General features: G+C 39.5%; 1 protein-coding gene across 1 annotated transcript in view; it reads left to right on the plus strand.

The window, feature by feature from the left end:
• myom2b (myomesin 2b) overlaps positions 1-12,999 on the plus strand; it is a 30,642-nt gene that overhangs the window by 5,333 nt on the left and 12,310 nt on the right. The window contains exons 5-24 of the mRNA XM_046033594.1: positions 1,279-1,367; positions 1,923-1,973; positions 2,137-2,301; positions 2,736-2,897; positions 3,150-3,291; positions 4,469-4,668; positions 5,329-5,382; positions 5,552-5,679; positions 6,548-6,731; positions 6,899-7,073; positions 7,184-7,305; positions 7,451-7,638; positions 8,011-8,137; positions 8,349-8,527; positions 9,305-9,419; positions 9,639-9,801; positions 9,965-10,071; positions 10,977-11,021; positions 11,428-11,564; positions 11,746-11,890. Coding sequence (XP_045889550.1) covers positions 1,279-1,367; positions 1,923-1,973; positions 2,137-2,301; positions 2,736-2,897; positions 3,150-3,291; positions 4,469-4,668; positions 5,329-5,382; positions 5,552-5,679; positions 6,548-6,731; positions 6,899-7,073; positions 7,184-7,305; positions 7,451-7,638; positions 8,011-8,137; positions 8,349-8,527; positions 9,305-9,419; positions 9,639-9,801; positions 9,965-10,071; positions 10,977-11,021; positions 11,428-11,564; positions 11,746-11,890 — 2,678 coding nt within the window. The remainder of the gene's footprint in view (positions 1-1,278; positions 1,368-1,922; positions 1,974-2,136; positions 2,302-2,735; positions 2,898-3,149; positions 3,292-4,468; positions 4,669-5,328; positions 5,383-5,551; positions 5,680-6,547; positions 6,732-6,898; positions 7,074-7,183; positions 7,306-7,450; positions 7,639-8,010; positions 8,138-8,348; positions 8,528-9,304; positions 9,420-9,638; positions 9,802-9,964; positions 10,072-10,976; positions 11,022-11,427; positions 11,565-11,745; positions 11,891-12,999) is intronic.

Genomic DNA, 12,999 nt, shown 5'->3' on the forward strand with positions numbered 1-12,999 from the left:
TTCCTGTACCCCCCCCCCCCCCCCCACCCCACACACACACACACACACACACACACACACACACACACACACATTTGCAGAAGTGCAAACATTTCTGTGCATTTGAAGGATTTACTGAATACTATTATGATCTCCCTAAGCTCCCTACTGCAACAGAAGTCACTTCCGCTAAGAATTCATCTCCTGTTGATTACAGCTGCCTACACATTCTGCACCGGCTGAAATTCCCAAGTTAGATGATACTGCTGTAATATGAGGTTTTGGAAAAGTCAGTGTGAAGAGCATCAGCATCAGAGAGAGGTTGAACTTGGGTCTTCAAGTCATGAATTCATGGCTAGAAATGACAGTGAGACCGAAACATGGCTTTGCCCTCTGTAGCAGCCCTGTTGTGCCTCTTTGTCTTTCTCTCTACATCTCTCCAACATGCACCTTAGCCAGTAAATGCAATTTAATTTGTTGGCACCACCTGAGAGGAGATGTGTAGATCAGTTGCACCTGCTCTTTGCTTGCTTGGGGCTTGCCTAGACTTGTGAAACATATGTGGCCATATGGCTATAGAGGGAACAAAAGCAGTAACATCTCATGTAAATATGATTTTGAGGAAGCATGCCAATCATAACACACACAGAAGGTGATGCATTACATCCTCCAACTTGATAACAGCATGTATGTGAAAATCTCCTGACTGAAAAGAGCTGTCATCTAATTACAAGGAAGACAGGATTATGTTACAGCTTTGTGGCACTGCCTCCAAGTTATATGTCTAATTCCAAGTCTTGTCCAACTACTTAATCTATCCAGAATATGTATGTCAAGTAGGTTTAAACTAAACATGTCATTTTTAAGAGTTAAAGGCAATGCCACCCCCAGATAACTGAGCCCAGCGGTGTTGTACGTTCAAATGTGTGTTAACTGGTCTTTCGTCAATCTTTACTGTGCCTGTTCAGCTGATGATGATGCATGAACATAATGCATTCATGGGGGAAGTATTGCTCGTTGCATTATTTCACACAACTTGTAAAAGCAAATTCCTACAGCCATTTCTTCAGTGGTTTACAATTTTTGTGGATATACACTATATCTGGTTTGTAGGCATTTACCATGTATTTTTCAGATGGCTGTAAACATTACTTACATTACAGACTCAAATAAACACGTAGGGTTGATATAAGATGACGAAGATCCTTGTTGTCAAAATGCAATACGAGTATTTGAGAATCCAGATGGGAGTATTATATTTAAGGAGTACTTAACTTGTGTTTTATTTTGTATTTATAGATGCTCAACTGATGATACCGCCCAGTACACTGCTGTGGCTGGTAACATCCATGGACAAGCCTCTAGTCAGGCCTCCGTCATTGTCAAGAGTAAGTCCTTCAATACGACTGTCTTGTATCTGATGGTGTAGTGTGATTTCTATCCTACAGTCACTCCAGAACATGCTGGTTGGCAAGTCTAAACGCATTCAAAACAGATGTGTCAAGTTCTGGCTTGCACTACCAAAGTTGGGGTCTTAATAATCACTGGAATACTTCACATCCAGCTATCGGAGGTCACATGTTTTAATTGTAAAATGGCAACTTTTAACCTATAGCTCAAGTTTAGTTGTTAACTAATGTCTAAACTATTTTACTAAATATACACCTATTTTCTGGACACAATACATTTAATGAATAATGGCAGGACCAACTATGACAGACATAAAGCTGTGAGTTGTTACTTAAAATAACATTTATAACATCTCTAGTGATTATTCAAGTCACAGTAAGTGATGTCATGTATCTGAGGCACTTGGACATGTAACTGCTATCCATTACTGCCATCTGTTATCATCTGTCTGCCTATTCACCAATTTCTTTTACAACTGGCTGCTGCTTTATAATTATTAACTTTTGTTTTTGGTTTGTTTTGTCATCATATAGGGTTCAAGCAGGAGGAGGAGTCATGTCCATATGCATGGTTGCCTTTCACAGGTAAGCATCTTATTTACCTCGAGCTCTGTCTAAAGATCAGTACCACTGCTAGGCTATAAAATCCCCTTTCTCTTTTCAAAGTAATTTGTGAAGCAACAAGCTGTCACCACCAGCCCTATTGCCATCTCTCATTCTCTGTTTCTTCCTTTCCCCAATCTTTCAGCCGCCATGCTTCCCAAGATCCATTACACTAAAATCAACATTACTTTTCTGGAAAAGTTTGGTCCGGTGTTTGCTACTGAGGGAGAATCTGCCACTCTGACTGCTACCATGACCCTGAACCCCAACCTGGCCAACCTGCAGCCTGAGGCACAGTGGTATAGAGATGGTAATTGTTAAAATGTAGCATTTTATGACAAAGTAATTACTAATTAATTGCTAGTATATACCGCCTGCCACAGCAACTACCAGACCCAATCTAGTTGACATGCAGCCAGAGGCACAGCAGTGGAAAAGCCAATATGTTACGGACACTATTTTAATTAATTATAGTGCAAGTAGTTAAATAGACTCTATCAATATACACCCGATTCATGAGTACTTTTATCTACTGTGTGTGTGTCTGCAGACATTACATACAGGTGCCATGTGGTATAAAAGCTAATTGTAAAAGGTCAATCTTTTACATTCAAAACCACTATACTATGCAGTCAAACCTCATGAATAATTTATAGAAATATATTGGTACAGAAATTTAGAATGGCACTTTATAAGAGTTATGCAGGATGTGGCAATGAATTCAGGATCCCGTCTCACTTCCAGACACGCGTCTGTTTGACTCTAAATGGGTGAAGATTGAAACTGGCAGAGGAAACACCACCTTGACTATTCCTAACCTCTTCAAAGATGATGAAGGCCTCTACACACTACGCATGGTCACTAAAGGAGGCACCGCAGAACACAGTGCATTTGTGTCCGTCGCAGGTGACGTGTGCTGAATGATTCAACACCTTATGAGAAGCTGATAACTTGAAATTAAATATCAAATATCAGGCTCATGGCTAAAGACGACATTTTTTCAAATTGAATCATGCCGGGGTTTTATTTCATTGCTATTGATTTGTTGTCAACATAGTGCCTGTTTTAAAGATGTCACATTTTGTACAGAACTCGGTTCTATGTATTACTTACCTATAATATGATTATTAATTTGTCACCATGTCACTTCCTGTGTAGATGGTCCCCCCCCAGTCCCTGGTTCACCTGGTGCTCCTATGGACATCAAGATCCACGATGCCAATAGAGACTATGTTATTGTGTCCTGGAAGCCCCCAAATACCACCACAGAGGGACCAATCCTGGGATACTTTGTGGATAAGTAGGAGTTACTGACATAAACACCATAAATAGATAAACTGACCAACATAAAGACAAACTGATTACTGTAAGTCATCACATAGAGATTGCTTGACTATCTGTACAAATGAAGGGGTTGTTGTCTTAGTCTAGGGATTCTTCCTTTTTCACAACGCTGAGCAACGCTGTACTTCTCCATTCATTTTCATCTCTACTCTTATTGACCCTTCACATAGTTAACCAATACAACCATAAACATGCTTGGCTCAGTAAGTTATAGGGGTCTACACCAAGTATCTTTGGCTAGCAATTTCATATTTTTGCTGCAAAGATGATGTCTTTATTGCTAACTTTTGTTGATGCACCTATTACTGGACCCCTTCTCATCTGTTACTCTCACAATGTGCAATCCACTGTATTCTGGACAATATTGATAACTAACTCAAGCACATCCTCATATTTCCTAAATTATTCTCGTGCTGTCAGATGGATTCATTGTTGTAATTGTCATCAGAGTTGCAACAATAGGGCTGGGCCATATGGCCAAAAATGTTATCACGATAAAAACACATCATATCATTCGATATCGATAATTATCACAATAAATGTCAAATCATTATTTCTTTCAAGTTCAAAGGATAATTTTTAGCCCCTGAACGAAAACTGAAGGGCCAAAATATAAATTGTGTGGTTAAACTATAGTTTATGGTCAGAACGTGACAAAAAAACAGTGGATCACTACACATATCAGAGGTAAAACATTCAAAACAATTATGATAAAATCTCTTTTCAAAAAATATCATTACTAACTTTTATTTCAGTCCCTTTTTCTCAACAAAATAAAATTAAGTGCTAATTCATTTGTGATTCTAATGAATTAAATCAAATATTTTCTGCCGATATACTGAACATTTGTTATATTGTTATTGAGGAAAATTATGTTGCGATAATTATCATTATTTTTTTATTGCTCAGCCCTACATAACAATATGGCAGTTGTAACAAGAGAATGGTGGTGTCTTCTATGTTATGGTCTCTGTTTGAGGTATTGTTGTATAGAGGACATAACAACCATTAAAACCAAAAAATCTACCTCAATATTTTGTAATCTAAACCTAGGTATATAATCTGTTTTTCGGTGTGCTTTCTGGAACTTTCCTGAACTCCTTTTCTTGTGTCTTCTGACCTTAATTTTGTAGATGTGAGGTTGGAACTGAAAACTGGACCCAATGCAATGATCACCCAATAAAGATTTGCAAATACCCAGTGTGTGGGCTATTTGAAGGGCACTCCTTCTACTTCAGAGTCAGAGCAGTCAACTCGCACGGAATCAGCAAACCATCCCGCATGTCTGATCCTATCGCTGCACTGGACCCCACTGAGTTTGAGAGGCTCCATGGTGGGTTTAATTGGATTACTATAAAGAAATGTCACCACAGCATTTTATATTACATAATTTGAGGACTTGAAGAAATGTGTCTTGTAGTCACTGACATGACAAATTGTTTTTTTTGTTTGGATGGAATCTAAAGTAGTAATTTCAGGCATGATCATAGTAATAAATGTCTGTTATGCTACTTCCTTATACTAACTGGACACAAAAGCAGTTCATCATAAAGCCAGTTTTTCAAAATGAAAGCAGTTTAGTTGGTTAAGTAGGGTCTCTCAGAAAAAAGCAAACAAACAAAATCTTTGTTTGTTTTCAGTTTTGCTTCTCTGATCGAACTGCTTGATTTGACATTTAAGGGTTGTTGTAATTTGGTTTATATTTGAATGATGTTCCCTTCCTTGATCAGTGCAATTTTAAACGACTGGCCCTTCTGTCACCATTGATCAAAAACTAACGTATGGTTTGATTAAATAATGTGTTGAATAGTTGTATTTGCATACCAGTGTTGTCATTTTTGAATTGCTTGGTTGATTTTTCAGAACCACAGAACGGTCATCCAAATCTCAAGCTATACAAAACTTTTCACACAACGAACAATAAATGAAGTACGGTAACTTCAACATGAACATAAAACAGATTGGCAATGACATTGTTTTTATCTTCCTGTAGCCAAAAAACTTGGAGGAAATCTTGAAGTCGTGTCTTACTATGATGAAGTGGAAGGTGAGTTTTTGCTAAAATTGACACATATCTATATGTATTATTATATATAATATCTATAGCTTTCTAGTATATTAGAGTACAGAGTAAGAGGAAAACAGTGGGTGTCGTAAAGTGCATGTGTGTATTTGTATTCAGTCATGTCTTTGTGTATGTGTGTGTTTCTGTGTAGCTGAAGGAAAGCCCCCAGGTGCTCCATCAGGAATTTATGCTGTAGAAATAGACAGGACATACGTTGTTCTGAGCTGGAAAGCACCCGCATATTCCAGCAAGGCTCCCATGTGGTACTACATAGAAAAGGTAAAAAAACTATGTCATACCATCACCATTGCTGCTTGAGTACTACACTGTATATATTACTTGGATGTACACCTTACCAATACTGTAAGAATGCACGTTATTCTGTGTTTGAAAGCCCCTCCCAGCTCCAGCAAAGCTGCAATGTAGTTCGAAATCATCGTAAAAGGCTACTGTGAGTGTGCAGATTTGTGGTACGCTTCTCTCTTTTGGAATTCTATGGTTGGACTGAAAAAACAGGATTAAAGGGAATAAATTAAATGCGTGGATGACTATTTTTTGCTATATTTGATCCAACAATATTCATTTCATTAATTGACTTTTATAATAATTAATCATTTAGCTGACGCTTTTTATCTATTGCTATAGTCAGAGGTTGCATGCCTTTGGTGCAACTAGGGGTTAAATCAAATTGACCCCAGGTCTCCCACACCAAAGGCATGTGTCTTTGCGACTGCGCCATCACCACCCTCTGCCACTTTTGTGTTAAACACCTCCATTTTTGTGCAAAACATTTTTTTTGATGTTGATCAATCTAATTGACTGGCAAATTACACTTACTGTACATTACTCACTTCTGTAAAATATATGATGTTTTCATGTGTGATGAAAATAGCAGTTTACTGTGTGCAGTTTTCTGATCATCTGCACTAGATCAGACTATTGTGAATTGACTAATCTAAACAATTCATAAAGATCTTACTAAAGATAAATCCTGCTAAAATGCAGCACAACATATACGTGTGGATGTATATTAAAAATTCATAAAGATCTTACTAAAGATAAATCCTGCTAAAATGCAGCACAACATATACGTGTGGATGTATATTAACAGCAGGCATGCTTTCTCTCACTCTCACTCTCATCACAGAGCATGACAGGCAGTGGTGCGTGGCAGCGTGTTAACACTCAAGTCCCTATTCGCTCTCCCCGTTATGCCGTCTTTGACCTGGCAGAGGGCAAACAGTATCAGTTCAGAGTTTTGTCTGCCAATATCTACGGAAACAGTGAGCCATCAGAGCCGACTGGACCTATCAAGACTCTGGAACTCAAAGGTCTGTTTCTGTCCATTGCTTTGTATTGTTACACAGATCAATAGGTTTTCTACAACAGTGGAATACAACCACACATTAGCTGCTGTTGTGTTTATGATTTTCTATCTGTCGTTTTTATGATTTATTGTACATTTTTACATTTGCTGTTTTATTTTTGTTGTCTTCAGGTGTGCCATCTGCTCCCGGTCAGGTGATTGCTACCAGGGAAACAGACACCTCCGTCCTCATCCAGTGGGCTCCTCCAAAGGAACCTAACAACCTGATTGGCTACTACATTGACCAGTGTGTGAAGGGTTCCAAGGACTGGACCTCAGCCAATCACAAACCTCACAAGAACACCAAGTATGTTTTCAACGAAACAAAAACACTCAGAAATGTGCTTTTCTTTGATTTTTGGTTATAGCAGAAGAAAGCGATGCTCATGGTTTTTGCATGTGATTCTGTTTCTGCAGGTTTGTGGTTAGCGGTCTAACCACAGGAGAAACATATGTGTTCCGTGTCCAGGCTATCAATGAGCTGGGTCTTAGTGATGAATCCCAGGAGTCCTCACCTCTGACTGTTAAGGCTGCCCTGAGTCAGTATTGGCATTAAATTTAGTCATTATTACTGATGATAATTATCTGCTTTTTAATATCTCGCTGCTGGGCTGTGATGATCATTTTGATTGTTGCTGTTATCATTGTAGATATAAGTATTAAAATTCAGCACTGCCTTTTTAGCCACCCCCTCTGCTCCCTACGACATTGCATTGCTGAACTGTGACGGCCATTCAATGGTTCTGAACTGGAAGAAGCCTCTTCACTTTGGAGGAGCAAAGGTCAAGGAGTATTATGTGGACAAAAGACGCAGCGGAACAACCCTATGGAGGGAGGTTCATATCCCACCACTCACAGAAAGACTTTATAAGGTACTGCAATATCTGACATTCACCGTACCTTTTGTCTGTTGTGAAGCTTGCCTTCAAACATCCAAACATACTGAAAAGGGATCCACAATTCTAGCATGAATTGTTTACAAGTACTTTAGTTGGTTGCTCTCTGATACCACAACAAAGCCTAAGTCACATACCTACTTTGTTTCAATAATGGTTTTGTTTACCACATTCTAAGAAAAATATCTGGGTCAGTTTTGATTGATGAATAAGCAATTTCCCCCTACTATTTCACACTGGTTACTTTGTGCACAGTTGGCTTGTGTGAGTTTGGAAAGAGGTTTGCTGAGTTTGTTTAAGAACATGGTGATTGGCACAATAGTTATCATGGTAACGTTTAAATGACAGGTGGAGGGCTTGACAGAAGGAGCAGTCTATCAGTTCCACGTGTATGCAGCCAACCTGGCTGGCCTTGGACCAGCTTCCACACATTCAGCAGACTTCTCCTGTGAGGCCTGGACTATGCCGGAGCCTGGTTAGTAAATGTCACCTTCTGACTGACTTGGTCACCATCACTGACAAACTTTGAAACTTGCCCAAAACAACATGAAGCCTTTATGAGTGTTGGCATTCATATGCATGTCTATTAAACACCCTTGAGAATTAAGAGGCAGTCATTTAAATGTCTACAAATTCGTATATAACTTTTACGTAGGTTTGTGTCTCTTCCTTTGTCTCTCCTATAGGCCCTGCCTATGACCTGACTTTCTGTGAAGTGAGAGATCATTCATTGGTGGTCGAGTGGCAAAAGCCTGTCTATGCTGGTTCTGGACCAATCACAGGGTATCATGTTGAGTACGCTAAGAAAGGCACATCTGACTGGATCACAGCCAATAAGACAGCTGTCAGTCATCGCTTCCTCAAGGTGAGAGCATCTTTAATATGGTTTATGGCTCTTGAGGTTGATTTATTTGAGGGTTACCATGATTGTTTATCTGTCAATTAGTGAAACTATTCGGATTATTTATATAATAATAGGCTATTATAATATTCTAGATACTAAGTTTGAGCAAAAATACCAAGATAATCTGGTTACAGCTTTATTTAACCGTGTAAAATATTATTGTGGAGATTGAATGCTGGTGTTTAGTGTCAGCACTGCTGAAACAAGTTAGGACTACTGTACATTGTGGTCTTGATGCAACATTGTATGTTGCTTATGTTATGATATGTTCAGCACATTACTCCTTTCTACTGGCTCCTGTTTGCTATGATATTGGTTTCAAACTACATTAAATTTCAGCCTTCTGTACCAGTGTTTTGTTCACCCTTTTGAGCAATGTAGCAAGACAGTTACATTACACTTTGTGGTACTGACATCTGGTGGATAAGTAGGTTAGGTGCAGAACAGAAAAGACTAAGAATTGTAGATGGATGAACTTGGTTTTAGAATTAAAAAAGTACCAGCATTGGTAAATTGCTATTGCGGTCACTATCTCATGTGCCAAATAAGTTACCTCAGAAATTGGATTGTACAATTCTGTATTTCTGATGTTGTGGGAAAACATGCAAAGTTAATGTCACAATTACTGAACCTTTCAATTGTACACAAACTGATGACTAAGAAAGATGTAGAAAAAAAAATCATAGCTCTCCTCCCTTCACCAAAAACAGGTTGTTTTGTTGTCTGTATGTTTCCCAGGTAACAGGTCTGGAGGCTGGCACTAGCTACGTGTTCCGAGTGCGTGGGGTCAACGCTGCAGGAGTGGGTTTGGCCTCAATGTCCTCTGACCCTGTGACTGCCAAGGCTGTGGCAGGTAACTTTTCTTTTTGAAAAGACACAACATAGTCAACACATGGTTTTGTGGAACGATGCAGTTTCAAAGCGCTTGAACATGAACGTGGGTAGTCGAGCGGGAAAATATAATAAAAATATAAAAATCTCAGGACAATTCCATCTTTGCTTTTCTGGGAGACTAAAAGACGTGCAGTTGAAAAATGATTACTTTATGTGATTTTCCCTCTGTGTATTCAAGGTTCCCAGGAGGTATCCTGTGTTGTGGATGAGAAGTCAGGTGACATTGTTCTGTCATTCGAGTCCTGCCAAATTACAGAGAGTTCTCAGTTCATCTGGAAGAAAAATTACAAAGAAATCACTGATTTCTCCAAAGGAGTAGTGATCAAGACCGAAGGAAGCCAGTAATGCCACACACACACACACACACACACACACACACACACAAATATTTGTGCGTACACATGTGAACAGTTGGATGCTGAAAAAAAGGCATTTTGAAATCTTAATTTTGCGCCATTCCTCTGTCTTTATCTGTCTGTGTCTCTCTCCTGCCTTGTATCCTAGTTCTAAGCTGATCTTTAAGAACGCAGATAAAGAGGATGTTGGGACGTACTCTGTTTCTGTCACCAACACAGAGGGAGTGTCATCCAGCTATACAATCTCTGCTGAAGGTAGGCTTTATCCATTGGTCTGTAAGTGTGGATCTGGTGCTTTACCACCAAGCCAAACTCTTGGCTTTTAAAACGGACAGAAATCCAATACTGATTCTCTTCATCATCTCGTCAGCATTTACACTACATTACATTACATTACATTAAAGACTTGTTTCCTCCATCTGTTTAAGTGGCGCCTGCAAAATATCTTTCATGCCTTGCTCATGGCTGTATGTATCAAAAGCAAAATACAAAAGGAAACTATGTATGGCAGAACTGAGGCGCTGTGTAGGATGAAATAAAGATGAAAGCATTGAGACGGTGTTTGAAAATGATAACAATGGAATTTAGGCAACAAACAATTTCATTATACAACTGATGAATACTAGCAGAGCACGTTCGCAAAATGTCTCCTAGCTCGGGGCAGCTTATGTGTTTTGAAAGCACGTCTCCATGGCACAGGGCTCTCTGTCAGAAAGTTTCACAATATTTTCCCTGCTATTGCACCACTGCGCTACTAGGCTATAATATGTTATTCAGTGTGCCTTACACTGATTGCTTCCCATTTGGCCTTCAGTTTTTTCAGCCTTACAATAATTTATAAACTCCTAGTGTACAAGGTTTCATGTATTTCACTGACAACACAGGGACATAGGAAGAAATTTGTATGTACTAACTCTTAATGTTGTTTGTTTGAGGAGTTTCAGAATGGGCATTGGTCCAGTTCTAGGCATCGTGTATTGTGTTCCCTTTGGCTTGCTTCAGTCTTACTTACTGCCTATTCCTAAACACAATTACAGTGGTGACTTCTCCAACTCCAGAATTGGTACCTCATCAAGAAGCATGCCATCTGTAACAAACCGCTTGTTTGTGCCCATGGCTGCATGAAATAATGAATAATTTGTCTTGTCTTTATGTTTCAGAGTTGACAAAGATGCTGGCTCTCAGCTATGATATCAGACACCCAAGTAGGTACCTCTGGCCAACTCTTTCCATCTCTCATAATCTCTCTCTTTGTCAATTTTAATCTCTCTTCTCTTACACTTTTCCTTCTGCTGCGTCTTTAATCTGTCTTACCCACTCTCTCAATTTCTCCCTTTTCACACCTTTATTTTGCTTTGTTCTGACTTGCTTTGAACCTTTCAGATTTCTTTCTTCTCTTATGAGCACTTCTCTTTTTATTTGATCCAAAAACAGTCTTACCTGCTTTTGCATCACCTGCCTAACCACTATTCACCTCCACCTGTTCTTTTGCCTCCTCTCTTGTCCTCTCACTAATAAAATAACAGTTTGGTTAAGTTATTATTAAATAAGTGTTGAACAATGTTTTTGAACAAGTAACCTTCCTTTCTCCTCTACCCTTCTCTCCTCTAGTTATCCCACTGAAATCCGAATTGGCCTATAAGATTTTGGAGAGAGGCAGAATGAGGTTCTGGCTGCAGGCTGAAGAGATTTCTTCCAATGTCACCTACAAATTCTTTGCCAACGACAAGGAGCTGTCTGGAGCTGATGTAAGATACACTACAGTTTAAGGCGTGGACAGAGGCAGAAAAGGACACTGGTCATGATTCAGTCAGCTTTGTGTTGCAACATTAAAGCCATAATCACAGGAAAAAAGTACCCATTTTCAGTCTGCTTAGACAGTGCATTATGGCCTTTTTACAACAAACAGCCAACTCTATTTTTCTGCAGCCCAACAAGATGGGTCATGACGTCTCTACGGGTATCATTGAGTTCATCATGGACCATTTCACTGAGGAGAATGAGGGCACATTCACCTGCCAGATCACAGATGGAGGAGGCAAAGCGCAGAGCTCACTGGTTCTGATTAAAGATGGTAAGAGAGGCCAGGTCTGATATGTCACTATCAGCACCTCCACTGCATTTCTAAACTGGGGAAACCACGTACAACCCTGCTAGAACTGACTATATTATTCCACCTAAAGAATGGTGATCAGTGGACAAGAAGATATTCATTAAATATCACCTTTTGTTTCAGGTATTACAGTGGTATAAAACCATAACAGTAATGGATTTTTTTTTTTCTATTGTAGCTGCCAGTGTAGTATGTTGAGTCTATGTGTGCAAAAAGAACTTTTCAATCATACTAATCAGTAGATATACTGGCAAGCATCCACCATAATGAACACAGCCTGAGACATATTTATATATACACTCACCTAAAGGATTATTAGGAACACCTGTTCAATTTCTCATCAATGCAATTATCTAATCAACCAATCACATGGCAGTTGCTTCAATGCATTTAGGGTTGTGGTCCTGGTCAAGACAATCTCCTGAACTCCAAACTGAATGTCAGAATGGGAAAGAAAGGTGATTTAAGCCGATAGAAGAGCAACTTTGACTGAAATAACCACTCATTACAACCGAGGTATGCAGCAAAGCATTTGTGAAGCCACAACACGCACAACCTTGAGGCGGATGGGCTACAAAAGCAGAAGACCCCACCGGGTACCACTCATCTCCACTACAAATAGGAAAAAGAGGCTACAATTTGCAAGAGCTCACCAAAATTGGACAGTTGAAGACTGGAAAAATGTTGCCTGGTCTGATGAGTCTCGATTTCTGTTGAGACATTCAGATGGTAGAGTCAGAATTTGGCGTAAACAGAATGAGAACATGGATCCATCATGCCTTGTTACCACTGGGCAGGCTGGTGGTGGTGGTGGTGTAATGGTGTGGGGGATGTTTTCTTGGCACACTTTAGGCCCCTTAGTGCCAATTGGGCATCGTTTAAATGCCACGGCCTACCTGAGCATTGTTTCTGACCATGTCCATCCCTTTATGGCCACCATGTACCCATCCTCTGATGGCTACTTCCAGCAGGATAATGCACCATGTCACAAAGCTCGAATCATTTCAAATTGGTTTCTTGAACATGACAATGAGTTCACTGTACTAAAATGGCCCCCATAGTCACCAGAT

This window comes from Micropterus dolomieu, linkage group LG20 (genome assembly GCF_021292245.1).
Source record: "Micropterus dolomieu isolate WLL.071019.BEF.003 ecotype Adirondacks linkage group LG20, ASM2129224v1, whole genome shotgun sequence".
NCBI lineage: Eukaryota > Metazoa > Chordata > Actinopteri > Centrarchiformes > Centrarchidae > Micropterus > Micropterus dolomieu.